General features: G+C 59.3%; 4 protein-coding genes across 6 annotated transcripts; 1 reads left to right on the forward strand and 3 right to left on the reverse strand.

Moving 5' to 3' along the window:
* Positions 1-2751: 2751 nt before the first annotated feature.
* TRIM28 (tripartite motif containing 28) lies at positions 2752-8720 on the forward strand. The gene is made up of 17 exons (XM_090261035.1): positions 2752-3223; positions 3572-3684; positions 3896-4028; positions 5537-5672; positions 5749-5865; positions 5949-6063; positions 6181-6327; positions 6427-6541; positions 6617-6723; positions 6815-6851; positions 6939-6984; positions 7055-7304; positions 7394-7713; positions 7789-7912; positions 8001-8087; positions 8167-8304; positions 8385-8720. The coding sequence occupies exons 1-17, from the start codon at positions 2863-2865 to the stop codon at positions 8559-8561; spliced, it is 2523 nt and encodes an 840-aa protein (XP_090117161.1). The 5' UTR covers positions 2752-2862; the 3' UTR covers positions 8562-8720.
* Positions 8721-9302: 582 nt separating this feature from the next.
* CHMP2A (charged multivesicular body protein 2A) lies at positions 9303-11882 on the reverse strand. Of its 3 annotated transcripts, none has more exons than XM_090261051.1 (6): positions 11715-11882; positions 10829-11020; positions 9950-10129; positions 9745-9875; positions 9599-9660; positions 9303-9506 (listed from the first exon to the last, which is right to left on the reverse strand). In XM_090261051.1, exons 2-6 carry the CDS (start codon positions 10994-10996, stop codon positions 9379-9381), a joined length of 669 nt encoding a protein of 222 aa, XP_090117177.1. In that variant the 5' UTR covers positions 10997-11020; positions 11715-11882; the 3' UTR covers positions 9303-9378. The 3 variants fall into 3 exon arrangements, with proteins under 3 accessions (XP_090117177.1, XP_090117179.1, XP_090117178.1); XM_090261053.1 differs by having other exon boundaries at positions 11747-11862; XM_090261052.1 differs by having other exon boundaries at positions 10829-11042; positions 11747-11786.
* Positions 11883-12359: 477 nt separating this feature from the next.
* UBE2M (ubiquitin conjugating enzyme E2 M) lies at positions 12360-15595 on the reverse strand. The gene is made up of 6 exons (XM_090261054.1): positions 14878-15595; positions 13707-13801; positions 13546-13584; positions 13332-13435; positions 12965-13028; positions 12360-12880 (listed from the first exon to the last, which is right to left on the reverse strand). The coding sequence occupies exons 1-6, from the start codon at positions 14984-14986 to the stop codon at positions 12740-12742; spliced, it is 552 nt and encodes a 183-aa protein (XP_090117180.1). The 5' UTR covers positions 14987-15595; the 3' UTR covers positions 12360-12739.
* Positions 15596-19688: 4093 nt separating this feature from the next.
* Positions 19689-27211, reverse strand: MZF1 (myeloid zinc finger 1). Its single transcript, XM_090261033.1, has 5 exons — positions 26514-27211; positions 26021-26204; positions 25300-25367; positions 25078-25198; positions 19689-21351 (listed from the first exon to the last, which is right to left on the reverse strand). Exons 1-5 carry the CDS (start codon positions 26907-26909, stop codon positions 19856-19858), a joined length of 2265 nt encoding a protein of 754 aa, XP_090117159.1. The 5' UTR covers positions 26910-27211; the 3' UTR covers positions 19689-19855.
* Between the last annotated feature and the right edge of the window lie 309 nt (positions 27212-27520).

Genomic DNA, 27520 nt, shown 5'->3' on the forward strand with positions numbered 1-27520 from the left:
ACAGAGGAAGGGGGACCATGGTGAATTTAAAGGGTCACTGAGAGGATCTGGTGGTGCCTTCTCTGTCCCGTCTGCATGAAAGCTTGTCTTCTGCTTTCCATCTCTCACTCATCCATTCCCACCTGGGACTCTTGAAATGGGACTCAGATCCTGCCATTCTTCATTACAATTAAAAAACAACCCAGAAGGGGCCCGACTCTGAAGACTCCTGAATAAATACCTCCTTTTTGCTGAAAAAAATAAATAAATAAATAATAAAAAACAACCCAGACAAAATCCACCTGGGTCAGTGGCTGTGTTCATAACCACATGTTAGGAAGAAGACCCAAGTACAAGTGTGGTTCAAAGGAGAATGCAATGCATGTACAAGGGAAAAGTATCTGAGTGATGGGACCTGCACAACAAGGGCCACACACAGCCACACAGATGTACACGCAGGGAAGAAGCCAGACACTGACATGGAAACCCTGAATGATCCCATGTACAGGCCAGCAAGTTTTGTCTGCAGTAGAACTCAAGATGGCCCTGGCTATGAGGGCCATGGAGGCTTCCTGGGAGCCAGAGACATTCCTTATTTTATTTTTATGTTTATTAATTTTTACAGAGAAAGTAAGAGAAAGAGAGAAACATCACTTTGTTGTTTCACTTATTTATGCATTTGTTGACTTTGATTGCCTCTTTTTTTTTTTTTGAAAGTAATTATCAGCCCATTTATTCTACAAGGGATTGGAGGCTCTGATTGCCTCTTGTAGGCGCCCTGACCAGGGATCAAACCCTGATCCTTGGCATATAGGGACAATGCTTTAATCAACTGAGCTAGCAGGCCAGAGAGCATTAGATGACACTGACTGCTCTTCGGTGTGGTCTACTCGGGGCACAGAGGCAAGATGTACCTGAGTCGTGTGGAACACGTGTTGGACCCCTGGATTGGCTGACTCCTCAGGGAGGACCTCTGTGCAAGGCTTCTGCTCTGCCCTTGCCCTTGCTGTGCCCATTCTAACCCAGCAAGTCCTGGGATGCCCTCTTGTGCTCCTGGGCTTGCCTGAGCCTGGTTCCTGGTTGATCCCTCCCTTCCCTAATGCTGTCTCGGCAATTCCAGAGGCCTTGTTTTCCCCATTTCGACAAGGGGGCTGGCCGTGGCTGCCATGTACTGGCAAGGAAAGGCGCTGGGTCCGGAAGGAGGAAGCGGGGCTCTTTAGAGAGAAGAGCGTGGGCCCGTGGCAGGCCTTTTAAACCACAGGACCAGCTGCCAGTTTAGTCAAGGGCCTGTGACAGGAAAGCAGGGAGTCCACTCATCACCTCGAGTATCTGGTCAGCCTCAGGGCCCCTCTTTCTGCCCGAACTGTCCTTCCTGCAGGTGTTTGGAGGTACCCTCTAGAGGGGCGTCCCCTTCCACACTCCTTACCATTACCTACTTATACTGAGTTTCTGGTCCCTGACGTCCCTCTCCCGTCTGCCCCCCGTGATTTTGAAGCCGAGCACATGATGGGGTCATGGAGAGTCCAGCATATATTACTAAAGGACACCAGACCTCCCTCAGTTCGGTGCCAGGTACCAATTTTCCTTCCCAATCATCCAAGGATGGAAGCAAAGGACCAGCCCGGGCCTCGGGACCTCGGACGAGCGGAGGCTGGGGGAGGGGGGCGCAGGGGGCGTGGCCTCGCTCCTCGCTGCTGAGGGGGCGGGGCCGCGCCGGGGCTAGAACAAAGGCCCGCGCGGAGACAAAGCCCCGCGGCCCCCAGCCCCGCCGGGAACAAAGGCCACACCCTCCCCTGGAGCGCCGGACGCGTCTCCGCCGCCTCGTGCGGGTGTCCCAGGAGGCGATGAGGGACTGCGCTTGCGGCCCCGCAGCTGGGCGCGTGCTAGCCCGGGACCGCGGGTACGGTTTGCGGCCTCCCGGCTGTGCGTCCCCTCCAGGGCCGACCGCCTCGGACGGCATTCTCCCACAACCATCGACCTCTCCTTAGAATTCGGCCAGCGCTGAGGCTGCTCTGTAGCGTCTTGGGAACTTTTGGCAGGTTTCAGTGTTTTTCACGTTAAACAATCAAAAGGTTAAAACCCAACAGTCGGCCTCCCGGCTCCATTCGTCACTGCCATCTGGGATGAGGATCCTGCGCCTAAACCCCGCACCCGGCGTCTGCCCCAGGCTCGGCCCCGCCCCGTCACACGAACGCCTGTGACTCAGCGACTGGAGCTTTCTCCCGGCCGCCGAAGGGGCGGGGACTGAAGTGGACGCCCGAACTGCAGACCCTCTGGCGCAGCTCCGCAGCCTGACCGAGGGGCAGAGGGGAGGGGGACCGCGCTACGATAACCGTGCGCGCCCCGCCCACAAACTAGGTGGCGGCGACGAGTACACGGACGCCCCGCCCCTGCCTCCAGGGCCGCGCCGCTGTGCGGTGGGCGAAGGTGGGAAGATCCCACTCGGGCGCATGCGTCCTCGTGTCCCCGCCCGCCGCGACCGCCCCTGGCCCCGCCCCCGGGAGCAGGGCTGCCACCGCGCATGCGCAGCGGCGTCGGCGCCAGTTATTTCTGTCCCGCCCCCCGGCCTCGGCTCTTTCTGCGAGTGGGCGCGCGGACGAGCAGTCGTTCGCGTGGCGCGTGCCGTGAGCCTCCGAGGCCACTGAGGGACGGCGGGGTCGGCTGCAGGAAGCAAGCAGGTAGCAGCCGACAGGGCCTCGGCAGCGCCCCGCGCGCAGCGGGCGGCGGCCCAGGCGGCGCTCGGAGGCGCTCGGCCTCGCGGCGGCGGCGGCAGCGGCTGCGGCGGCGGCGGCGGCGACCCAGCCGTTGGCGTCGAGCGTGTGTGCGCCTGCGCGGCGGGTCCACAGCCCCCTCCTCCCTCTGGGCACCCACGGCGGCGTGAGAATGGCGGCCTCGGCGGCGGCGGCCTCGGCGGCGGCGGCAACAGCCGCCGCGAGCAGCCCGGGACCGGGCGAGAGCTCGGCGGGTGGCGAAAAGCGCACTCCCGCCGCGGCCGCAGCTTCGGCTGCGGCCTCCGCCTCGGGTTCGGCCTCCGCCTCGGCCTCGGCGTCGTCGCCCGCGGGGGGCGGTGGCGAGGCGCTGGAGCTGCTGGAACACTGCGGCGTGTGCCGGGAGCGGCTGCGGCCCGAGCGGGAGCCGCGCCTGCTGCCCTGCCTGCACTCAGCCTGCAACGCCTGCCTGGGACCGCCGGCGCCCTCCTCCGCCAACAGCGCGGGGGATGCCGGGGCGTCTGGCGACGGAGCCGGTGAGTCTCGTCGGGCCCCTCCCCCATCCACGGCCTCAAATCCCGATAGGCGCGCAGGTTGGGGTTCGCTCTTAGCTTGATGGTGGTGCCCGACCGCCAGTGCGGGAGAATAATGACTTGGGGGTGCTGGGCCGGATCTGGTGTGGGCAGTGGGGGCTCGGCAGTCCGTTGAAGTGGGGCGTCTGCTTCCAGTTCGTTGAACCCGGTTGGCTCCTGCTATGCGAGGGGAGGGTTGAGGAGGGGCTGGCCCGGCAGGGACCAAGGTTAGGGGGTCCAGCGAGCGGGGCGGTGGCGTTAATATCCTGAATGCGAACTCGTAATGGTTTCTCTGGTTCCTGCTTTTCGCAGTCGTGGATTGTCCTGTGTGTAAGCAGCAGTGTTTCTCCAAAGACATTGTGGAGAATTACTTTATGCGCGACAGTGGCAGCAAGGCCCCCACGGATTCCCAGGATGCGAATCAGGTACATCCTGCCCTAGCAGGAGGCCTTGGCCGTGCAGATGGGGCACCAGCCCAGGGACACGGTTACTTAGGTCCAGGCTTTGCTTTCCCTGGATTGCGAGGCTCTGGGCAGGCTGGAAAGGGAAAAGGCGCCACCCTTACTTTTAAGTTCTTTGGGATGTAAATGCAGACCTTCCTGGTGGTGGTTTCCTGACTCTGCCTTTGCCCTGCAGTGCTGCACCAGCTGTGAGGATAACGCCCCGGCCACCAGCTACTGCGTGGAGTGCTCCGAGCCGCTGTGTGAGACCTGTGTAGAGGCCCACCAGCGGGTGAAGTACACCAAGGACCACACCGTACGCTCCACTGGTATGCAGGGCGGACGGGTGGCCCCGGCTGTCCTTGTCCTTGTGCAGTCAGCTGTTCCTGATACGGTTGCAGATGGAGGATGGGTGTCTGGAGCTTCTCTAGGGGGCATACCTGAAAGTCCAGGTGGCAGAACTGGGGAGGCTGGGACTTCGGTGTGCAGTCTCTGCAAGGTCCAGGTGGGAAAGGAAAGGTCACAGGCAGGAGGTGAGTGTGGCAGTGAGCGTACAGACAATTCTAGGAAGTACAGTGAGGAAGCCCCCAGGTGGGGGGCAGACCTCAGTGGTGGAGGCAGTCGCACTGCAGACAGTGGATTGCAGGGTGTCTGGGAAAGGATGTGAGGGGCAACCTGGTGTTGCTTGGCACCTGGCTTAAGATTCTAGGGAAAAGGCCTCTGGGCCACAACACAGTGTCTTGACAAAAGCTGTGAGAACTCTGGTTGTTAGTGAGAGTAAGTCTTGGAAGTGTTTTGTTTTTGGGTTGCAGAAGTCTTAAGGTTCAGCCAGGTTTCTAGGCTTTTCTGTAAATGATCTGGCAGTGATATGAAGATGGGCTTCATAGCTTTTGAGTCTGGCTTGGGTTTTAGTCTACAGCTTTCCACAAGTGGCTTTCTGGTAGCTACTCCAAGGCGGCTTCAGCTCAGAGGACAGCATTGTGGAAGGTGAGGATGGAGAATGGTGGCTGTGAGACATGAGGTGCCTGGAGGGAAGGGCAGGTGTCCACAGGGATCCTGGGTTTTAGGCAAAAGTCAGGGTGCAGGCAGAGGCAGTATTGGAGGAGCTGAGGTCTGGCCTGTCCCAATGTCACTAAGCTTAGGCTTGGTTGGCGCAGGATGTTTCTGGAATTGGGGAAGAAAGAGGAACAGACTCCCAAGCAGCTTTATAATGGTAATAGGCTCTAGGGCAGGACCGGAGAGTATCCACATGGTGTATTGTATGGGCAGTGTAACAACACCAAGGCCTTCCCCAACAGGAAGGGGGCCTGACAGCTTTCTGATTGCCCTGGTCTGACAGCTCCCCTCTCCCAGTGTGAGAAGGCTCTGAAGGGGTCTGTGGGTTGTAGGAGGTCCGGGGCCTCTTAACCAGAGGAGAGAAGGGAGGTCACCAGGCATGGCTGCTGAGGAACTTGCCTGGATGGTGTTTCCAGGCTCTGATCGCTTTGTGTGCCAGAGAGCAAATACTGTTTGTGCTGGGATGCACCGTAGCCAGATTCCCCATGCAGGAGAAAGGGGCCCAGTGGGGACATGAAGCTCTGCAGTGCACACCTGGAACAGGTTCCTGAGAAAGGGAGATGGGTTTTTGTGTGTGTGGGGTGGTCTCTTTAGGCTTTTGGGGCAGAGGGATTTGAGAGCAAAGACTCTGGCCTCCAGGGCCTGTGCTCTTCCCTGGCCTCTGCTGCAGGGCCCTCTGGGTTTCACAATAAGCCCAGAGTTGCAGGACAGGCAGGGAGTGAGACGCCTTGAGTTGGAGGGGCTGAGGATCAGTTCCATCCTTACGGGACCCATTCCCCAGGGCCTGCCAAGTCCCGAGATGGCGAGCGCACGGTGTACTGCAATGTGCACAAGCATGAGCCCCTCGTGTTGTTCTGTGAGAGCTGTGACACCCTCACCTGCCGAGACTGCCAGCTCAACGCCCACAAGGACCACCAGTGAGTCCTGAGGCGGGGGCAGGGGTTCTGCCTGGTCCCGTGCTTAGCGCCCAGGCCCACCTCTGTCTGCCCTCAGATACCAGTTCCTGGAGGACGCAGTGAGGAACCAGCGCAAGCTCCTGGCCTCACTAGTGAAGCGCCTGGGGGACAAGCACGCAACACTGCAGAAGAACACCAAGGAGGTTCGCAGCTCGTAAGTGGATGCCTGGGCCATGGGGGTGTCCCCAGGTGAGCACCTGCCTGACTAGACCTGACCCTGGCCCACCTTCACCCCAGGATCCGCCAAGTGTCTGACGTGCAGAAGCGTGTACAGGTGGATGTTAAGATGGCAATCCTGCAGATCATGAAGGAACTGAACAAGCGGGGCCGAGTGCTAGTCAATGATGCCCAGGTATACCTGCAGGAAGGGCCCCGGGGACTGGCACCCTCTGCTGGCTGCTGATGCCCTCCTTGCATAAGGAAGCGTCCTCGGGGCCTCTTTCCTCCTGATGCCTCCTCGTTCCTGCAGAAGGTAACTGAGGGGCAGCAGGAGCGCCTAGAGCGGCAGCACTGGACCATGACCAAGATCCAGAAGCACCAGGAACATATTCTGCGCTTCGCCTCATGGGCCTTGGAGAGCGACAACAACACAGCCCTTCTGCTCTCCAAGAAGTTGGTGTGTGCGGGGGGCGGGGGGGGGGGATGCCTAGGTGACAGGTAGCGCCCTGGCAGCTTGTTCACTAGCTGGGAGCTCATGCAACTGCCCCACCCCCAGATCTACTTCCAGCTACACCGTGCCCTCAAGATGATCGTGGACCCTGTGGAGCCCCATGGCGAGATGAAGTTCCAGTGGGACCTCAATGCCTGGACGAAGAGTGCTGAGGCCTTTGGTGGGTCCTTGTCTGCCCTTGCTGCATTTGCCATCCCTCCAGGCACCGCTCCTTATGTGTGTTTCCTTCCTGCAGGCAAGATTGTGGCAGAGCGTCCGGGCACCAACTCAACAGGCCCTGTTCCCATGGCCCCTCCACGGGCTCCAGGGCCCTTAAGCAAGCAGGGCTCTGGCAGCAGCCAGGTGAGCTGGGGAAGGGGTGGCCCTGGGGGGAGGAATGGGATGTGGCCTCTGGGGGATCTGTGTACTGAGGTCCAGCCTGCTTTGTCCGCAGCCCATGGATGTACAGGAAGGCTATGGCTTCGTGTCAGGTGAGTGGGTGTGATGTGCTAATAGGTGGGGGAGCTCCAGTGTGCTCGCTGCCCTCCCACCTGCTGCCTTCTCTGTCTCCCGAGCAGATGACCCCTACATGAGTGCAGAGCCTCACGTGTCAGGCATGAAGCGGTGAGTGTGGCTGTCCTTTGGAGCCGGGTGAGCATGGGGATAGTGTGTTCACACCAAGTTGTCTACACAGGTCCCGCTCAGGCGAGGGGGAAGTGAGTGGCCTCATGCGCAAGGTGCCACGGGTGAGCCTGGAGCGCCTGGATCTTGACCTCACAGCTGACAGCCAGCCACCCGTCTTCAAGGTCTTCCCAGGCAGCACCACTGAGGATTACAACCTGATAGTCATTGAGCGCGGGGCCGCGGCTGCTGCTGCTGGACAGCCTGGGACAGCGCCTGGGGCCCCTGGGGCCCAGCCCCTGCCTGGCATGGCCATTGTCAAGGTGAGTCTGTCTCCAGGTCGCTGTGGCTGGGAAATAAATGACATCTGCCTAGGCGTGAACCTTGCTGAACCCCCAGCACTTCCTTTCAGGAGGAAGAGACAGAAGCTGCCATTGGAGCCCCACCTGCTGCCACCGAGGGCCCCGAGACCAAGCCTGTGCTGATGGCCCTGGCGGAGGGCCCTGGCGCTGAGGGCCCCCGCCTGGTCTCACCCAGTGGCAGCACCAGCTCTGGCCTGGAGGTGGTGGCTCCAGAGGGCACCTCAGCCCCCACTGGTGGCCCAGGTGCCCTGGATGACAGTGCTACTATTTGCCGCGTCTGCCAGAAGCCAGGTGACCTGGTCATGTGCAACCAGTGCGAGTTCTGCTTCCACCTGGACTGCCACCTGCCAGCCCTGCAGGATGTGCCAGGGTGCGAGGCTGTGGGATGTACGGGGTGGGGTGGGGGTGCCAGGCCCACGCAGTTTCTCACTCTTGCCTCCTGTAGGGAGGAGTGGAGCTGCTCACTCTGCCACGTGCCACCTGACCTGAAGGAGGAGGATGGCAGCCTGAGCCTGGATGGTGGGGACAGCAGCGGTGTGGTGGCCAAGCTCTCGCCAGCCAACCAGCAGGTGAGATTGAGCCGTTCCCTTGGCTGCCCAGCAGCTGTGCAGGCCGCCCCCTCCGGGGCTCTGACGCCCTCCCTGTAACCGTCCGCAGAAGTGCGAGCGCGTCCTGTTGGCTCTGTTCTGCCACGAGCCCTGCCGGCCCCTGCACCAGTTGGCCACCGACTCCAGCTTCTCTGTGGTGAGTCCTGGAACCTGGGGGTGGGGTGGGGGGCGGGGGCTGCCTGGCCTCACCTTCAGCATATGGCCTCTGCCCGTAGGATCAGCCTGGCGGCACCTTGGACCTCACCCTGATCCGCGCCCGCCTCCAGGAGAAGTTGTCACCTCCCTACAGCTCCCCCCAAGAGTTTGCCCAGGATGTGGGCCGAATGTTCAAGCAGTTTAACAAGCTGACAGAGGTAAGCGTGGGGAGAGGAGCTGGGGCTAGGGCTCAGGGAGGGGGAGAGCAGGAACCCACCTCCTGCATCTGCCTGTCCAGGACAAGGCGGACGTGCAGTCCATCATCGGCCTACAGCGCTTCTTCGAGACTCGCATGAATGAGGCCTTTGGTGACACCAAGTTCTCAGCTGTGCTGGTGGAACCCCCACCGCTGAGCGTGCCTGGTGCCGGCCTGAGTGCCCAGGAGTTGTCCAGTGGCCCTGGTGATGGCCCCTGAAGTTGGGCCCCCTGGGCCAGCTCAGCCTGCCTGGGTCAGTCCTTTGATCCCCGTCCTTTCCCTCTGGTGGCCTGGCTCGCACTCCTTGGTAGCCCCATTCCCAAGCCCCTCACAATACGGTTTTTACTTCTGTGGATTTAATAAAAACTTCACAAGTTCTTCAGGCCTTCGTTGGTGGGGGCGGTGTTCCTGGGGTCTGGTCTCTGCCTGCGCTCACCCTTCCCCAAGCTCTAGGCACCGAGTAGGGCTGTGGGCACCTGATCTCAGCCATTCAGGTGTCCAGAGAGTGGGGAAGAGCATCCCACTTTCTGCTCCCGTGATAAGAGGGAACACGTCAGGGAGGGTGTATACACCAGAGTGTGTGAGGCCTGTCCCAGACCCGTGGGCAAGCACGGCGAAGCCCCAGTTGTGGGCCACGTAATGATCCTGTTGCTACACTTGGTTGTAACCACTTCTGTGAGCGGGATGGGCAGAGTTGCTGGGCCCATCTGAGTGGGGCACTATGTTCCTGGCAGACAGGCCTGAGCACCCCCATCTTGGGGGTGATAGTGTTGAGGCTCACATTCTAGAGGCCTGGAAGGGGTCAGTCCACTGCTGCCCTCCCCAGCCCACACCCAACTCATCCGGCACTTGATCCCTTGACGGACCTTCTGACTAGCACACACCAAGCCCTGGGTAACTCCCGCCTTCAGGGGGACCCTCATCAGGCCCACACGAGGCCAGCCACACAGGCCTAGGCAGTGGTGTCCAATCGCATTTATTACAGAAAGGGCACAGTGAAGAAGCATCCACTGGGCCCCTGCGGTGCCCGGGGCCCTCAGTCCCTCCGCAGGTTCTTGAGCCGTTCCTCCAGGTCTGCGTCAGCATCCACCAGGGCTGAGGCCGCAGCCTCTGCTTTCTTCCCTCCGGCTGCCACGCTGAGGGAGCCTCCGGTGGAGGGGAGATCTGCAGAGGGGAGGGGGTTAGAGCCTCTGGGGGAGCGGCAATACAGGGGGCGGGGAGGGGTCGGGACAGGGTGTGAGGTTTGTAGCACTCACTGGACAGCTCATCTGTCAGGCTCAGTCCCAGCTCATCCAAGACTTGTGAGACGACAGCATCGCTGGGGAAGAGAAGAGGAACTGAGGGTCAGTCTCCTCTGAGGGCCAGGTCTCCACTCCCAGACCCCAGCGCTGTGTCCACCAACCTCTCCTCTTCATCCTCCTCGTCACCCATAGCATCGTCGATGGCGTCATTCATCATCTCCTCCTTCATGTCCATGATCTCCGCCTGCCGCTCAAACTCCATCATGATCTTCTGGATCTGGGGCAACTTCAGCTGCAAGTGGGGGGAGGGTGAGTGTGATCCCTGAGTTTGAGGTATAGTCATAAGGGACACGGGGAGAGACACACCTGTCTGTTCATGGTGCCCATGGCCTTGGTGACGCCCTTCATGGCTTGCGCCATTGAGTTGTTGGACTTGAGTGTCTGGATCTTGAGGGACACAGCCTGGATGTTGGCCCGCATGAGGACAAACTTGCGCACGTAGCGCCGCGTGCGCACCAGGTCCTTGGCCATGATGCGCACAGCATCCTGAGGAGGAGACAAGGTGGCAGGGAGTTACCATTCCCATGGAGGGTTTCAGAGAACTTTCTAAACCCAGTGCTCACTGCCCTCTCAGCCACTCCACAGGTTCCTCTAAGCTGCTCACTTCTCCGACCCCTTGTCTGGAGTCTCCCTGACTTGCAACGCCTGCACTTGAAAGTCAATCCTGGCCAAAGAATCTTCCTCCCACTCCACCTCTCCACAGACCTGATAACCTTACACACCCAAAGCTCAGCTGTTGAATCCCTGAACCTCTTCCCAGTCTTGCCCATCCCAGAAAATGGCACCGCCTCAACCCAGCTGCTCAGGCCCAAACTCGTCACCCACCGCGGCTCTGCTCACTGTTGGTTCAGGCAGGGTCACTGCTTTCGCCTGCACGTCAGAGTACTGCAGGCCACGTCTCCTGCATCCAGCCCTGCACCTGCGTTTGCCCTGAGCTCGCCTGCCACTTACCCACTATTTGCTGCTTGAGTCTCCACTGGCTCAAGGTTTGCCTCCCGGGTCACCTCCCAAGAGGCAGGTTTGATGGACCCCCCCGCCCCCAAACCAGGGAAGCCGTTCACCCTTCACTCCCATTTTTCTCGAAGCACCTATTGGTGCCCATTCTGCCTGCTGCCCTCACAGCAGTGCCTGACCATGTAAACAGCATCTAGCTCTGTGTCCCAGCCTCTGTACCGCTGAGCTCACCATCTGGCCTTGCTTGGCCATTTTCTTGATGTCTGCGATGATTTTCTTCTCCTGGGTCTCCAGCTTCTGCCGTTCACGGTCCAGCTCCCGCATGGCGCGGTTCAGGGCACGTTGGTTCTGCCGCAGCAGCTCCTCCGGCGTTTTCCGGCGCCCGAACAACAGGTCCATGGCGGCAGGAGCCCGCCGGTGGGCCTGGGACAAGCGGGAAGCCTGGCTGCATGCAGGTCGACACCGGGTCGAGAAAGGGCGAGAGGCAGCATGTTGGGGGGGAGGGGGGCCCGCACAGGGAGAGGGGGCGTGGCTGGAATGCCAAAATAGTGCAACCCGAAACATTGGGGTGCCCGCAGGGACACAGTGGGGACAGCCAGGCCTGAAAGCCATTACAGCGTCCCCACACCAGCCCATTCTCCATCACAGTGCCTCAGGGAGGCTCTCGGCTTCGGCCTCCCTCTCCAGACGGGTAACGCCCTGTTGTCTCTGATGGACGGAGACTGCAAGTGGACGATTGGGGGTCCGCTGGGGCATTTGGGACCCTGAGCAGCAGGGCAGTAGTGGGGGCCCCTCACGGGAGGGCAAGGTATGTGGATGCTTTGCGTGCCAAACAGCGTATGGGCTGCATTCAGGTCAGGGGACCCTGAGAGCTCAGGCAACCTGGGTGCGGCGAGTACATTTGGGGGGCGTCGCGGTCTCTGTAACCCGAGGATGTGGCGGAAGGGGCCGTGGGGCGCTTGTTCACCCAGGGCAGGGTCTGGGGGCGGTGGGAGCCTTGTGCACCGAGAGCAAGACGGCGACGCACACCCCGACAGTAAGGCCACAGTCCCGGGAAAAGGGAGAATCGGGACGCCCCGGCGAAGGTGCCCTCGTACTCAGCCGTCCACGCACCCACCTGGGACCCGAGGCCCGGCAGGGGCCACTCACCGAAGCTGGGACGAACGCCCGCTTCCGCTTCCGGGTTACGAGTCTCTCGCTCGGTTCCCGGGCACGCCGGCCAACGACAATCCCCCGGTTCTGTCGCCTCCGCCGTCGCTGCAGTTTCCGGATTAAACGACGTCACAGGCCCCGCCTGCCCCCGGAGCGTAGGGAGGGGGTACGAGCGCGCGTGCGCACACATCTTGCAATGAGCTGGCGCCCAGGCGCATGCGCACCAGCTTCCGTTCCTCCGAGGCAGTCCGGAGCTGGTACACAGGTTCGAGTCCCGCCCCAGGAAGCCGAGACATGGTCGGGAGAGGGAAACACCGATGTTGGTGCACCTTCCAACGTCTTCCCCAGAAGCCCTACATCCCACCGCATAACTCACTAGAAGGCTCGGTTCATTCAAGGGGCTCTGACCTCTCCCTGATGTTTATGGACCTCAGGCACCATGTACCACCAGGAAGAGTTGGCTTCCACTGGCCCACCCACGGGCAAAACGGGGACGCAGCGGCGATTGTGCGAACCTTCTCCCAGGCTGATTTACCCGCCAGAGGGCCAAACTCTTCCCGCGGATATCAGCAGCCCCTTCTAACCCCACAGAAGGAAGAGGCGGAGTCTGTGCAGTAACATTCCCCTTTAATAGCCTGGTGGGACCTCCAGTGGTGAAGGGATGGGGTGGTGGGACCCCAGCCACCTTCCCCTTGGCCACCCACCCCAGAGCCCAGAGTGGGGTCTGGACGGCACCCAGCGGGGGTCTAAACAAACAAATTCATTTCCCATCGCTGAGCGGGTGGTGGTGGTGGGGAGATAGCGCCGACCTTACTCACATGGTGGTTAAAAAAAAATAACTAGGGGCCGGTGGCAGGAAGGGGAGGCAAGTTTGGGGTATGGGAGTCCCCCCACCTGCCGCCCCTTGCCGGCCACCTGTGGCCCCTAATAAATATTTGCAGGGGACGCCGGGGCTGGTGGCCCTGGCAGGGGTGTATGTGTGCGCTAACCCTATTTCAGGCAGCGCTCGAAGTAGGTGGAGCCGATGTAGCCACCCCGCATGGAGCGCTGCACGTTCTGCTCAAACAGCCGCCGGTTGTTCTGCAGGACTTCAGCGGCCTCCTTGTTCAGCGGGTCTTCAGGGTTGGGCTCCTGCAGCCAGTGTGGGGAGGGTCAACAGGCCCAAGTGATAGGACGACCAACCTCTCCAAGCCCTACCCACCCACCCGTACTCACCAAGAAGAGATACTGCAGGCCATAAATTATGGAGTTTATCGTAAGGACTGGCTTCCAGTCCTCTCTGTGGGCAGAGAGCATCAGGTTCAGGGACCAGTGGGTGGGAGGCTGCCACAGGCCCTGCTGGGACTGGACAGATCAGGCCCAGGGCACGGGACAGTGCAGATATGAGGCCAGGGGGAGGGCGCAGAGCAGCACAGACAGGAAGAAAGTCAAGGTCTTAACGTGAGAAAGAAAACACGGAAATGAAGAGACACCGGGACACAGACTACAGGGGGAGGGAAGGGACAGACACTGGCTTAGTATGAGGCCATGAGGGGGCCTGGCAGGCAGGGCTGGGAGAGCTGTGGAGGGCCAGTGCCCTCACCTGAGGATGTTGAGGCAGACGTTGCCCTCGAGGTCAATGTTGGGGTGATAGACCATCGTCTCACACTTCACCTTGGGGGGGTCATGCGGGTAACCCTGGCCCACCTGGCTCCAAGAAAAGAAGGGTGGTGAATAGGTACCCCAGCAGTGCCTGAGTGGGGCCTCAGCTGCTGCCTCCTCAGCCCAGGCAACCACCCCTGCCACCTGGGACTCACCTTAAAACTGAACACAAACTTCCCGCTCTTGTAGAAGCCCTGTGAGGATAGAGAAGAGGAAAGCTTTAGGGCCCTATTCTGGCAGGTGAACTAGGTCTCCTTACTCAAGATAGGGCCACGGCCCGATCAGTGCCTGGGAGTCCAGATAAATGTGCCCTCACCTCATCAGGACAGATAACCAGCTTGAAGTTGAGGAGGTCGTCTGGGTCTGAGAAGCTGATGTCACACGTCTTGGGCAGGTTCAGCTCGTTTATGTCTGGGTTTGCATGGCAGAGGAGAACAAAGAGAGAGTAGGGGGAGGAAAGAAGAGGGTGGTCAGAGCAGATGTAGGTGCCAACAGAGCCTCTAAGACCTCCTCCAGGATCCCGGGGCTCTGCCCTGGGCTGTGCCCCACATCTCCAACCCTGTCCCTGCTTTCTGCTCCCCAGTCTCCAAGCAGGATCTTCTGGATCCACAGCACACCCCAAACATACAAATATGCCCTAGCATCAGGCCCGGAATAAATGCTAACTCTTCTGAACCCCTAGCCCCAAATCCCTGTATCCAACAGCTAGGTCCCCCAACCCAGTTCCTATCAGTCCTGATTCGCAAGTGGTCCCAAGAGCCTCTGACCACCCCAAATCCCAGAATCCCCAGCCATGACTTTCACTATCTAGTAGACTGCTGATCCCCACCTGTCCACTCAAACTCAAGGACCCTGCTGCTCATACCCCAAATCCTGGGTCCCCACCATCCCTCCTCTCTCCTCTCTCCCTGTCATCCCAAACCCAGGTTCCTATCTGATACCCAGACCCGTGAGTTCCCAGATCCCCCTGCCCATAAGACTCTTGAGTCTCCTGGCACCCACCATCCCTTCTCCCTCCAACCTCTCTCTCACCCAAACCCTTCAACCTCATGAATACCAGGTTTCAGAACCTGCTGCACCCCATCTGAGTCTCAGATCCCCAGTGACCCCAGCATAATACACGAAATCCTCTCCCACTCCTGCTCCCAGGACCTGGCACCTACTATCCCCATGTCCTCTTCCTGCCACCCAGATTCTCGTCCGACCCCCAGACTCAGTCCCCAGCTGCCAATACCAGACTTTCTGAGAATCCTCAATGCCTCATCCTGTGCTCCCAATCTCTTACCCCCCCCGGGGGCTGCATCGCCCCACCTCTGATGCCCCCATAACCCCAAAGTCCAGGCCCTGACCTCTGACTCCCCACATCCACGGCCCCCAGTTTCTGACACCACTGATCCCCGGCGAGCACGTTACCCAACTCGTGACTCACTCTGTACCCCACCCCAGGCCCTGACTTCCGACCCAACCCCCACCTTCTGACCCCCTACCCTTCTGGATCCGCAGCTGCGCCGCCGACGCCTTCTTGCTGCTGCCCTTGGTGCCGCCCGCCGACTCCTCCTCCTTCTTCTGCTGCTTCAGCGAGAACAGCTTGATCATCCTGCTGCCGCCGCCGCCGCCGCCGCCGTTGCGGGGCCCGGGACCCCGGCCACCCGGCCCCCTGCTGCCGCCCGCGCCTCCTCCGCCACTAGGACCGGCCGACGCGGCCTCCTCTGCTGCTGCCGCGGCCCCTCCGGCCTGCCGCGCCGCTCCGCGCCCACCGCGCGGCCCGCGTCGGCTCCCGTAGTTCGGCTCCGGCCTGCCCCGGTGCCTCGGCTTCGCTCGGCGGGGCTCGGGACGACTCGGCTGTTTTCGGCCCTCTCAACCCCGCCCCCACCCGGCCGCTCTCTCCGCCCCCTCGTCCGCTCTGGTTTCTCAGGCCCAGCTGCGACTGCGGACGCGGACTCCCTGGGCCGCACTGCCTGCCCACTCGCTCGCTCCCTCCGCGAAGAGGATGCGGCTCGAGGTGGAAGGAGGCGGTGGCGGACGTGAACTGGAGGAGGTTCGGCAGCAGCGGCTTCGGCGCGGAGGTCCGCAACGGCCTCGGGCTCCCACTACTTCGGATATTTCCGCCTCCAGTTCGCTTCGGCTCTTCCCGCCCGGCCTACGCTGTGCGCCTGCGCAGCCGCAGCCGCCGCCGCAGCCACCGCTGCCGCTGTCCTCACCGTCCCCGCCCAGTGTTGCTCAGCTATGGTGCTTAGAGTTCGGGTTCTTTCGGCTGGGCTCGAGTATTTCCGCTCGTGCGGTTGCCCCTCGCTCACTTCCGGAAACGCTCCAGTCAGGGGGCGTTTCCGCTGCCATCTTTAAGTAGGGCAGATGCGGGTGGCTTCGGTAGCGTTACGGCCATTCCCACTTGCCGTATCTGAGACCGCGGCGGGGGTTGCTCAAACGAGGCCCTAGTCCCGGAGGTCATAGATACAGAGGCGTGGTGATTGCGGCGGGCCAGAGCCTGCGACAAGGCCAGGGGCGTTGTCCTGAGGGTACGGGGTGTCCTATCGCAAACCCCACCAACCCGCTCGCGGAGATTCTAGTAGAGGTAAACTAACAAAACGTGTTGCGCCAGAGCGGTCTTGAATTATGCAGGGTTCTACGAGGGGGCGGGGACTTGGGCGCTGGGGTCGCTCTCGGCGCGTGTCTAGATCTCCAGCAGCGGCGCGCTGAGCGCCGTGGGTGGGCCCAGCCCCAGCCCTCCTCCAATCAAAGCTCAGCGTGCCCCGGAGGGCGGGAGGAAGTGGCGGTGGGTGGTTCGCGATTTCCTGCTGTCACCGCGGGAACCGTCTGGCGGGTGACGATCTTGGGCGTTAGGGCCTGGCCGGTGCGGGCGGCCGGGGCCCTGCCACTCTGCCTTCCGCGTCCGAGAGCGGCTCTCGCGGCACGTCCTCCGCCCGGAGCTTTGTGGGAGACGCGGTTTCGATGGTCCGGTTGGCGCCGCGCTTGGGTCGGGCAGGCGTTCTCAGAGGCTCCTCCTCGCCTTCGGCCCCGGCCCAGGCCCGTGGTTTTCCCCTCGGTGGAGTCGCCTTGACGCTCTGTCATCTGGTCCTCAACCCAACGAGTCGCCTCCACCTCATCAGATCTTGGTCTGTTGTCCTTCCCGGTCCCAGCCTCGGTCTCGTGCGTGCCGAGTACCCTTGCGTCCCTTGGCTCCGTGAACTGATCCTCGCTATATTTCTGTGACCGCTCCCCCGTCCATTCTCAATGCTCCCAACCCCCGTGCTCCCTTCAGCCCCCAGGTTGTCCCAACCTCACATTCCCCGTGCCCTTTTTTGAGTCCCGTGAGAGCCGAGTGCCGGAGATGGGCCAGGGCTCAAGCCTCAGACAGCTCAGGTTTGGGGCTGACATGCTTGTAACCATCCCAGCGTTCTCAGGCTTGAGGCAGGGCTGGTACTGGGAGCCAGCTATTTCTTCCTCTAACCCGTCTTCTGCTCTGTTCGCGTCAGCTGCTCTGCTCTTGCTGGTTACTTTTTATTTTTGTTAAAGCTGCCTTCACGTGAGGGCTGGTGACCATCCTGATGTTTCCAGCCAAAGATGTAGGGGTCGTTCCTTCCGGCCAGCTTGGTTCATGTGTCCATCCTCGGGCCTGTTGCTGAGGCCCATCAGCTGAGGACCCATCTGGGCATAGGGTGTAGAGTCTCTGGAGAGGTGCCACTGGACTTGCCAAAGCTGGAGTTGTGTGGAGTCTTAACATTGTGTCCTACATTCAACTGTGCAAAAAATGCTGCGAAAAGGAGGCCGTGCGGCTGGACCAGGGAGGGAGGGGATGGCTAAAGTGAGGCAGGGGGCTGGGTTGGAAGTGGTGTGGCTGTGGCTTTCTTGTCACCTTATGGGCATCCAGGTGGCAGAGGGGCACAGGTGTTTTGTGTGTTGCGGGCCCGCAGCCTCCTAGGAAGCAGCAGAGGGCTTGGCATATGCAAAGGTCCTGAGGGAAGCTAGGATCTGAGCTTTGGAAGGAGGACTGAAGGTAGAAGTGCACCTGGGGGTGTTCGTGTGGCCCCTGGAAGCTGACACTGGGAAGGGTGTCCATTTTGGAACAGTGGGGCATGAGCAGGCAGGACAGGGAGGCTGAGTGCTGTGGAGCTCCAGACTGGAGATTGGCGGCTGAGATCAGAGTAGTGCTTGGGAGAGAAGTGGACAGATTTCGGGAGGCTGCGGTCGGGGTTAGAATAACTGGATGGATGTGCCATGGGGAGGTTGGGCTTGGGAGGGAGCTATGGACTCAGGTACAGATGGTCCAGGGGCAGGCTGGACAGGCGCTGTTGTAGCTTCCTGCAGGTGCCCCAGCGCCGTGGGCTTCTCCTGGGTTCTTCTCTGGCTGTGGCCAAGTGGGGCCATGTGGTCATTCTATCCAGGCCCTCAGCCCTTCTGAGAGTTTGGTTCTCTATCCTTTTTTCAATAAAAATTTAATTTTCTTATTTTTAGAGAGGGGAAGGGAGGGAGAAAGGGAGAGAAACATCTTTGGTTGCTTCTTGTACATGTCCCAACCCTGGGACCAAACCCACAACCCAGGCATATGTCCTGACTGGGAATTGAAGGGGTGACCTTTTACTTTGAGGAATGATGCCCAACGAACCGAGCCACACTAATCAGGGCAGCACTTGGGTTCTTTACCCCCAGCCACACGGCCCACTTGTAAATGTATCTCCAGCCAATTTCAGAAATGTTTTTTTTTTTCTTTCTTTCCTTCTTTTTCTTTTTTCTTTTTTTTTTTTTTTGCAGAAATGGTCCTTCATGGGTGACTCTGACATTGCTCTTCATGTTTCTTCTCAGGAGGCTGCTTTGGCAGGCGCTATGCACTTTTCAAGGCTTTAGGTTTGGGGCCTTGGCCCTTTATGTTGTAAATTTGTGTGTGTGGAATTTCATGTGTTTATGTAGTTGTATCTGCACAGAGTTTCCTTTATATTGTTCACCACACGAAGATGATTAAAACATGAGAGCTTTCTTGTTTGTTTCTGACTATAAATCACCCAGGCTTGTAAAATCCATGTTACAGGATTTATAAAGTTCTGGCAATGTTCCTTCAACCTGAGACCATTGGCTACTTCAGTTCCAGTGCCTTCCCTGACCTGACTCTCCCAGCCTGGGGGCCCATAGACTACCTTCTCTCCTAATTCAGCAGGTCCTAGACCAGGTTCCTCAGAGTCCCCTTTGTGGTGAGTGACAGTGAGTTTTCACACAAGTCCCAGGGGACTCTCCCCTCCCTGACTGTGCCACTCAGGAGTGCCTCTTCCTGGAGAGCTGCTGACTTTGCCAGTTGTAGAGGATGCCAGAGTGGCCCTGGTCCTGGTCCGGGGGTTGGGGACCTCTGTTGTGGTGGGTCAGGGTGACTTAGCACAGCAGGAGAAGGGCCAGCTGCATGTCTGGAAGAAGCCTGGACACCTAGGCCTCAAAGTGCTGTTCCTGGAACCGCCAGGCCAAAAGCTGACACTGGCCTATGGTGGAGCTAGGGCCCAAGCCCCCTGCTGCATGAAGGATCCTTCTTTGGCACTGCTGCTCACCCTGTATTTCTGGCACCCAGGGTGGCGGTCTGTGTCAAGGGCCTGGGCAATGGGGTGGAAAAGGAAGACAGCTAGGGCAAAAGAGGCAGTGGCATGGGAAGATGCTTCAGGATGCCAAACCCACACGGGCAGGGTCTATTTCCTATGACTTGTCACTGAACTCTCCCGATGGAGACCTTCCAGTGTGAGGGAGCCCTCGGAGGCTATGCATGGGTCCAGGGTGGGCAGGAGAATGCGGCCCATGAGATGGGAATGATCACTAGGGGGCTGGGAACTGGTCCTGGGCCTGCCTCTGACCTCCCTCCCCTGACTGGTTGGAATCCCATTGGAAGGGGTCCCACCCTCAGTACCCGCTGGTGGTGAACATGTGGGAATGGGGGTGTCCTGAATGAATGTGTATTTCCAGCTTTTACACCTAAGGAATGTCTTCCTAGCTTTAGTTTTACAAGCACATCCCATGCCACATCTGGTCCGCTGGTCACCAGTTTGCTACTTCCATTGCATCCAGTGATCCTGGCTGGCTGGGGAGATCCAGTCCAGGTCTTGCCCTGCCAGCTGGCCCAGCCTGTGGATGTGTGTGTGGCGAAGGCGTCTTGGATAGGCAGTCCTAGAAAGTGGGGGCACCTCAGAGCCCTGGGCAGTTGCAGCTAGGAGCCACCTCTGCCCGCGGCCATGGCTGTCAGGAACCGTGAGGTTGCCTTGGAAGTGGTGTGGAATTGTTAGAGGGACCCTTGCAGGTGGGGGGCATTGAGTGTGTGGAGACCCAGACCTAGGTTCCATCTGCTGTTTATTAAGCACCTTGCGGGGAATCAGGCCCTGGGACAGCCTGCCTGTACCTGTGCAATGGCAGGTTTCACAACAACCCTATGAGGTAGGTGTTCTGTCCCCTTCCCCCTACACACACAGGACTCGGGTGGACACGGTCAGCGGGCGCTGGCTACTCTGCACTGTGGATGCGCTGATGCTGGATGAGCTTGGTGCTCTGGTGGAAGCGTCGGCCGCAGACCTGGCAGGAGAAGGGCTTTTCATGCCGGTGGGTGCGCAGGTGCTGCGTGAGCGTGGGCCGCTGGCGGAAGGCCTTGCCGCACTCGGGGCAGGTGTAGGGCCGCTCGCCGGTGTGGATGCGCCGGTGCTGCGTGAGGTTGGCGTGCTGTCGGAAGCTCTGGCCGCAGTCGGGGCAGGCGAAGGGCCGCTCGCCCGTGTGGATGCGCTGGTGCTCCGTGAGCCGCGAAACTTGCGTGAAGCCCAGGCCACACTCCCCGCAGTGGTAGGGCTTCTCGCCAGTGTGCGTCCGCTGGTGGCGCGTGAGCTTGAGACGCTGACTGAAGCGCTGGCCGCACTCCGGGCAGGCGAAGGGCTTCTCCCCGGTGTGCACGCGCAGGTGCTGCGTGAGCGTGGGCCGCTGGCGGAAGGCCTTGCCGCACTCGGCGCAGGCGAAGGGCCGCTCGCCCGTGTGGATGCGGCGGTGCTGCGTGAGGTTGGAGCGCTGCCGGAAGCTCTGGCCGCACTCGGCGCAGGCGAAGGGCCGCTCGCCGCTGTGCACGCGCCGGTGCTGCAGCAGCACTGAGCGGCGGCCGAAGCGCTCGCCGCACTCCACGCAGCCGAAAGATTTGTCACCCGTGTGCACGGCCTGGTGCTCCAGCAGCACGGCGCGCCTCGCGAAGCTCTCGCGGCACTCGCTGCACGGGAAGGGGCCTGGGGGGTCGGGTGCACTGGGAGGCGCGGGGGGCCCTGTGCTGGGGCCCGGAAGGTCGCCGTGGATGCGCCGGTGCTGCAGCAGGTTGGAGCGCTGCCGGAAGCTTTGGCCACACTCGGTGCAGCGGAAGGGCTGCTCGCCCGTGTGCACGCGCCGGTGCTCCTCCAGGCGTGTGCTGCGCACAAATCCCTGGCCGCAGTCTCTGCAGACGAACGGCCGCTCCTCGGTGTGCGTGAGCTGGTGGCGCAGCAGGTGCGAACTGCGGCTGAAGCTGCGGCCGCACTCGCCGCAGACGAACGGCCGCTCTCCCGTGTGTATCTTCTGGTGCCGCAGCAAGTTGCTGCGTTGGCTGAACACCTTCCCACACACGTCGCAGCGGCCACCTCGCACTGCCCCGCCTGTGCTGGGACGGCCTCGGCCCCGGCTCCGACCCCTGGGGGCTGGCCAGCGGACAGTGGCCATAATTCGGCCAGCACCCTGGTGGAGATCCTCGTCTGTGGGGCCCTGCTCACCTCCCAGGTCACTGGGGAGCACGAGCACATGTGAGAAGTCACCTTCTTGGAAGGGTGACTGGAGTTGGCCCCTAAGGCCAGTGACACCGAGGTCCCAGTGGAGGTGGGGGCTCACGCTGCCTGGGCCAGCAGAGACACTGTCCATCTGGAGCGCAAACCCTGCATCGCACAAGGGGATCCACTCCTTTGCGACAGAATCCACTGTGTGCCCGGAACAGTCCAGCCCTGGGTGAACAGTGTAAACTGGAGGCTCCTGCCACTGACCCAGGAGGCAGGCAGAGGGGCAGGGACTCTGTCTGTGCAGGCTTCCCCAGTATGGGGCAGGGGGACAGAATCGTGCATGAGGAGGAAGACTGAGAAGCTTGGTACAAGCTTTCCAGATCTGATTTCAGTTTGCAAAATATGGCCCTTCTAGAAGGGCTATAGTGCAGAGGCAGCCCTTGCACCATCCAGGTGGGTGAGGATGCTTTCCACAAATGCACAGAAGTGGATGGGTCTGATGTGCCTTGCTCATTGCCCATGGGGCACCTGAGGGGGACGGCGAGTACATGCAGGAGTCAGGGGCTCAGTTTCAGGGAAACACGAACATGGGTGCTGTGGCCCATGGAGCCCTGGGCCTGCATGAGATTACATGGGTGGGGTGCAGGTGTGTCTGGAGGAAAGGAGTGGCCTCTCACTGCGCTGTGAGGTCAGCGCGTGGATGCTTGGTAATGGAGAGGTACAAGCAAGGAGACAGTATCAAGGGCCTCAGTGGGTGGCAGAAAAATCCATAAGTTATCAAAAAGCAGATAAATTACATCAAAGGAAAAAACTTGTGCACATCAAAAACAACTGGAGTTAAAAAACCAAAACAAGTGACAAGCTGAGAAACTCCAGAGACGAGGGGCTAATTAACCTTATAAGAATTACAATAAACAAACAAGACTAACAATCTGACCAACGTGGGTAAAAGATGCAAACAGGAAAGGACATGTCACTGACACTCAAGTCCATAAAACATGCTTAGTCCCTACCCAATAAGAACTCACCTACCATTTCTATACCCTCACTGCAGGGGACCCAGGGGTCTGTGTGCATAGCTGATAGACACACAGGGGAAGCCAGTGTAGCAAGATACATCAAAATGGCCAATTTCCCACACTCTGATCCAGCAATTCTATTTTTAGGTACCTGTCCAACAACTGTGTTCCCCTGTGTGAAATGACATATGAGGTTTCTCAGCTCCTCACTGAAAAGCAACCCAAAGATAGGGCACTTGCTGCAGAGAAAATGTCAAGTGTGGAGCAGGGTACTGTAAAGAAGGGAAGCGAGTATGCATTTTTTATGTGTTTGCTCTTGTGTTTTTCTGGAAGGATGCACAGAAACTGTAATGCTGGCTGCTGGGGGCAGGACCATGTGACAGGCAGGGAGGAGCATTCCCTTGTGCCTTTTGAGTTTTCTAACACGTGGGTGCACAGTCTCATGATGAAAACACTGGCTACACAGGAGATGTGCAAATGAGGGGCAAGGGGAGCAGCCAGGAGACCTGATGGGGAGACTGAGGTGGCTGAGGGACCCGTGTTTGAAGATGGTAGCGGCAGTGGTTTATGGGGTGCGCAGTCTGAGGAGAGAATGGGGCTGTAAAGGGAATCTGCCGGGGAACCCAAGGTGGTATGCTGCCGGTGTGGCTGGGGAAAGACGAGCTGTGAACAGAGAAGGCCCAAGCTGGAGGGCATGGCCAGCCACACTGTGCAGGCGGGGCCTGGCTGGCAGCTGAAAATCCTGCTTTCATCTGTGACATGGAGAACATAACCTAAAAATACCTTGGGCAACTCCAAAGCAAGACAGGCCAGCTGGTGAGGTTCAGGGATCCAGAGCCTAGTACAGTGAACTCTACAGCCCAAGGACTGAAGCTGGGGGCTGAGGGTAAGGGCTGGGGCAGCCCGGTCCACCCACAGACCTGGACAGAAACAACCTGTTTGCTTTTGGCTGGGCTGCAGAGGTCTCTCCCTTGAATGGCCTGGGGCCCAGATGAACCTTCACATCAGGGTTTTGATGGCTCCTGTGGCAGCCCCTCACCTAGGACGACACAGCAAGTTCCTAGAGCTCAGACAGGCAGGCTGTCAGCCGTGCAACCAGTGGGAGAACTCACGGCCGAGGAAAGGGAGCTAACTAACCAGTCTGGGAAGGAAACTGGGTTATTTCCAATTCCTCAATAGAAGGACCAGCAGCCGTGAAGTAAGGACATTATGGGAAAAGAATGAGTTAGGATCCCTGCTGATAACATAGCAAACGGGGACTTCTGGGAAGCAATGACATCTTTATAAATTTGTTCCATCTTGAAACAAGAGTAAAACAACAATCAAGTCTCTTTTTAAGGCATTAAATCTCCAAAGATGAAAAGGAAACCAACAGAGCCCTGATGGTTTCTGCTCTGGAAAGCAGATGAGCAGGTGACTGTGTAGCAGACTGGAGAGTGAATACTAAACAGTGTGGAAACAAGACAAAAAATTATCAACATGCTTTGCCTTAAAGAAGACTCATAAACTTTAGGATTTGGAGGTACCAGACACCTCTGGCCATGCAGGTGGAGGAGGCTGTTTTAGAAGCAGAAGCTGGGCAGGGCAGTTGCATGGAACAGCCCTGGGCTCTGCACAGAATGCTGAGCAAACGGTGGGCACTGGTGTAGCTCAGATTCTGGATCTCTTCTCCCATCTTGCAACAAGGCTGGGTGGCGGTGGGAGACCATGCTGAGGAAGTTGAGGGATTAAGTGAAATCACATTGGTTCTGAGACAACAGCCTCTTTCCCAGGAGAGGACTCAGGTAAGACCTGAAGAGGCTCACGTCAAGGGGTGCCCCAAATGGCCCAGCCAGAGTTTTCTACAGATCCTGCACTGGCACCCAGTGACACTCCCCACACCCGCTCATGTCCCCCAAGATGTGGATTTCCTTGGGTAGTGACCCCCTACGTCTGTTCCACCCCCTCATCCACTTTCTAAAAGCCAACAGATTGGTGGTCCCTCATCTCACACAGAAGCAGACAACTTGGAGGGAGAAGAAACCACAGTGGGAGGCGAAAACTTAAAAAACAAGTTATTGCCATTCTTAGAGAAATAAAGACATTACAACTGTAAGAATAACATGAAGTGGCCATAAAAATGAACATTTGGGGAATGAGACACTCCTGGAAATTAAAACTATGCTAGCAGACAGGAATGTCTCAGCAGCAGGCCTAAAAGATGTAACTGAAGAACTTTTCTGGACAACACAACACAAAGGAAGGTATAGAAGATCAGAGTGAAAAGATCATATTAGAGGACCTGTCCTAGAGGCCGACAGCCAAGGAATAGGCATTCCAGAAACCAGAACAAATCAATGGAGAAGGAAATCAGAGAAACTATTCCAGCTGCTTCCCCACAACTGAGATGTGCTTTTTAAGTGGCAAAGACTCACCACTAATGCTATAAAAAAGGTTTGTGATGAAGTTAATAAAAAGAATTCTTCAGCCAAACTTAAGTCTAATGTGGAGTGTTATACAGGTATGTCTCAGAAACATCACTAGGACAAGGGAGTAAACCAAGGAGGAATCTGGGGAACATGGAGGAAAAGAGATCAGGAATCTGGATGATGTTCAAGCTAGGACTGAGTGGCCCTGGTGGTTACCTGGATGATCGGCCAGAGTCCCGCTGTCCTGCTTGATCCCCACTGTCACAGCCCCTCCTGCCCTCCCACCCTGTCCCCTTGTCATTCCTGACCCTCCCTATGCTGACAACCAGAGGCTGGGGGCCACCCAAATGCCAGAGTTGGGAGGTTTCACTGTGATGGGGAGTAGCAGCTGGACGGGCATGGGGTCAGTGGAAAGCTTGGCTTTTGAAGGGAGGAGATGGTTGAGGGAATGGGGGAGCTGCGCTAGGAGTGTGACAGACAGATGTGTTACTGTCCATGCAGAGGACCCACCACACCCACCTTACCTGGGGAGAAGATGCCCCCAGCTTCCTCTTGCCACAGGGCCCCAGGGTGTTCCATCCAGGAGGGCTCCTTGGGCCCAGTCTTGCTGTGGGGAGAGGCGTGGTCCAGCACCATCCCACAGCCCTGAAACCACAGGGGTCACTGCTCATCTGTGCCCTGCGAGGCTCAGGGAGGGGCCTACTGGACCCTCACCCATAGGGGCCCCTGGCTTGTGCATGGCTCACCTGGGCCTCAGGCAGGAGAGTGGAAGTGGCCTTCTGGGGGCTGGCTAGAGGCCCAGAATCCAGAAACTCTGGAGAGGAAGGGTGGAGTCAGGTGGTCCAAGGTTGTTCCCACCCCACTGCCCTCCTCAGTGGTATGCCAGGTGCCGGGATCCAGGTGGGGTGAAAGGTGGGTATAGGCTCTGGGTGGGCTGAGCAGGGTAAATCTAAGGGCCCAGCTTGGGGATGGAGCAAAGTAGGGCCCCCTGGAAGGCCACAGAGAAGCTGCAGCAGCAGAAGGTGGCTCAGCTCTGTGCCCTGTGTGCCTGCACGAGACCTGGGCAGACAGACAGTGAGGGCAAGAGAGGGGCATTGCATGAGGGTCCACACAAGAATGGCGGCGTGGGTGGTCAGCTATGGGAGCGGCAGGCCCCCAGTACTTTGGGGTCCTCCTTCAGCTGCACCCACCCATGTACCCCAGCCTGCTGTTTGCTCCCCAGTGACCAGATGACATCGCCCAACAGACCTCCTCGGGGAGTGAACACCACATGCTTCCCGCATGTGGAAACACAACTGTGACACTCAGGCTTGGCATGCGAGGGGTCATGACAGCCAGTGGCTGGGTGGGATATTAGGTCCTGTGCATTGGAATGGTTCCATCCATCAGGTGGCTGACCCAACAGGCTTCAGGCTGCTCAGGCCAGGCTCCCATGGTCCATCCAATCAGGCATGGGGCCCTGCCTACCTGGGTCCTCTGTAAACTCAGGCTCCTCTTTCACCTGAAGGCTCAGCGGCGACCTCTGCGTGGCCCCAGGGGTTGTATCAGGCCCAGATTCTGTAGTCCTAGGCTTGGTTTGAGGGAGGGGCTGGAAGTCAGAGGGCTCCATCTTCTCTGATAGCACCTCCTGGCCCTGCACCTGGACTGTGACCTGGGGAGGTGCCCCCTCCATCAGGGGCCCAGGCAGGCAGTTGGGCTGTACCCCACTGCAGGACTCTGGGGGTCCTGACTGACTTGGTCCTCCAGGGACCCCAAACCCCGGGAACTGAGCAGGGGGTGAAGGAACCACTGGCAGTTGCAGTCCTGTGTTGACACCCACCCTGCATCCCCCCCCATGTCCACAACCCTTGCATAAGGTTTGCTGCAGGTGACCACTTCCAAACCACATGGGATAGTTGTCTAGCTGAGCATGGCGCCCCCTCAGGTTAACCCTGACCTCTGTTCAGGGCAACTGACTCACCCATCTCCGGGGTCCTCCTGGCTCCTGACGTAGTCCCTCAACCAGGACCACGGCCTCCTCAGGGCTGCCTGGCTGTTGCCCCCGCACTCGGTCCTGGATCTCGGGGGGCAGCGCGCCCAGGAACTGCTCCAGCACCAGCAGCTCCAGCATCTGCTCCTTGGAGTGCACCTCGGGCCGCAGCCACTGGTGGCAGAGCTTGCGGAGCTGGGCCAGGGCCTCTCGGGGCCCCGCTGCCTCCTCATAGCGGAAGTGCCAGAAACACTGGCGTGCAGCCTCTGGGCCAGGATCCCACAGGGCGGCCTCCTCCTCCTCCTCAGAGTCCTCCAGCTTCACCGTGATGGGTCTCTTGTCTTCCAGGGCTGTATGCCCTGGGGAGCCTGGTGCCCCAGGCCTCATCGGAAAGACAACTGGGGCTCTGAGGCTAGTGTCTGACCCTGGGGGACGAATGGGATGAGCCTCCTGCAGTGAGAGTGGAGCAAGTGTTTAGTGAGTGCCTGTGGCATCCTGTGATATCCCATCCTCAGACCTGCCTGGAGAGAAGGCAGGTGAGGAAACCGAGGCACAAACAGGTGACCACATGCCAGGGACCTGTGGGGCTGGTACGACCTGGATGAGCTGCCTGTCCCTGGTCTCTCTAGCTGGGCCTGCAGAGTCTCTAGTTGCCCCTAGCTCCAAGCAAAGACTTAGGCCCAGAAATCACTCTTCTCTCCCCTAAACCCTGCCCCTCTATGGGCACCCCCTTACCCCTGCCCTATAGCTCTCCCCCTATCAGGTGAATGACACAACGCTCCCTCCTGTGCATCAGCACCACTACCTGCCCCGCCCCACGCCAGCTCGTTATTGCACCATCCACTCTCCCACCCAGTCTCAGGCTACTCCTACTGCCTGGGTTCCACAGGGCTGTCTCCCTCCACCTGTCCAAAGTCACCTGTGTGGCTCAACACCCAGACGGCATTCTCCCCCAGTTCAGCCCCACCCTGAGCCCTGTTTATCACACCGTGCAATGC

The sequence above is a fragment of the Furipterus horrens genome, unplaced genomic scaffold, assembly GCF_987537825.1.
Source record: "Furipterus horrens unplaced genomic scaffold, mFurHor1.1.pri manual_scaffold_13, whole genome shotgun sequence".
In the NCBI taxonomy this organism is placed as follows: Eukaryota; Metazoa; Chordata; class Mammalia; order Chiroptera; family Furipteridae; genus Furipterus; species Furipterus horrens.

Coding starts and splice junctions, on each gene's coding strand:
- CHMP2A (XM_090261051.1), bottom strand. CDS start 10,996: ATGGACCTGTTGTTCGGGCGCCGGAAAACGCCGGAGGAGCTGCTGCGG. Junction 9,876..9,949: donor TGGGCACCATGAACAGACAG/GTGTGTCTCTCC, acceptor CCCCACTTGCAG/CTGAAGTTGCCCCAGATCCA. Junction 9,661..9,744: donor GAGGAGGATGAAGAGGAGAG/GTTGGTGGACAC, acceptor TCTCTTCCCCAG/CGATGCTGTCGTCTCACAAG.
- UBE2M (XM_090261054.1), bottom strand. CDS start 14,986: ATGATCAAGCTGTTCTCGCTGAAGCAGCAGAAGAAGGAGGAGGAGTCG. Junction 13,802..14,877: donor GCAGCTGCGGATCCAGAAGG/GTAGGGGGTCAG, acceptor ATGCAAACCCAG/ACATAAACGAGCTGAACCTG. Junction 13,436..13,545: donor AGTTTGTGTTCAGTTTTAAG/GTGAGTCCCAGG, acceptor TCTTGGAGCCAG/GTGGGCCAGGGTTACCCGCA.
- MZF1 (XM_090261033.1), bottom strand. CDS start 26,909: ATGAGGCCTGGGGCACCAGGCTCCCCAGGGCATACAGCCCTGGAAGAC. Junction 25,199..25,299: donor CTCTCCTGCCTGAGGCCCAG/GTGAGCCATGCA, acceptor CTGTGGTTTCAG/GGCTGTGGGATGGTGCTGGA. Junction 21,352..25,077: donor TGGGGGCATCTTCTCCCCAG/GTAAGGTGGGTG, acceptor CTGTTCACCCAG/GGCTGGACTGTTCCGGGCAC.
- TRIM28 (XM_090261035.1), top strand. CDS start 2,863: ATGGCGGCCTCGGCGGCGGCGGCCTCGGCGGCGGCGGCAACAGCCGCC. Junction 6,064..6,180: donor TGCTAGTCAATGATGCCCAG/GTATACCTGCAG, acceptor TCGTTCCTGCAG/AAGGTAACTGAGGGGCAGCA. Junction 6,852..6,938: donor AGGCTATGGCTTCGTGTCAG/GTGAGTGGGTGT, acceptor TCTCCCGAGCAG/ATGACCCCTACATGAGTGCA.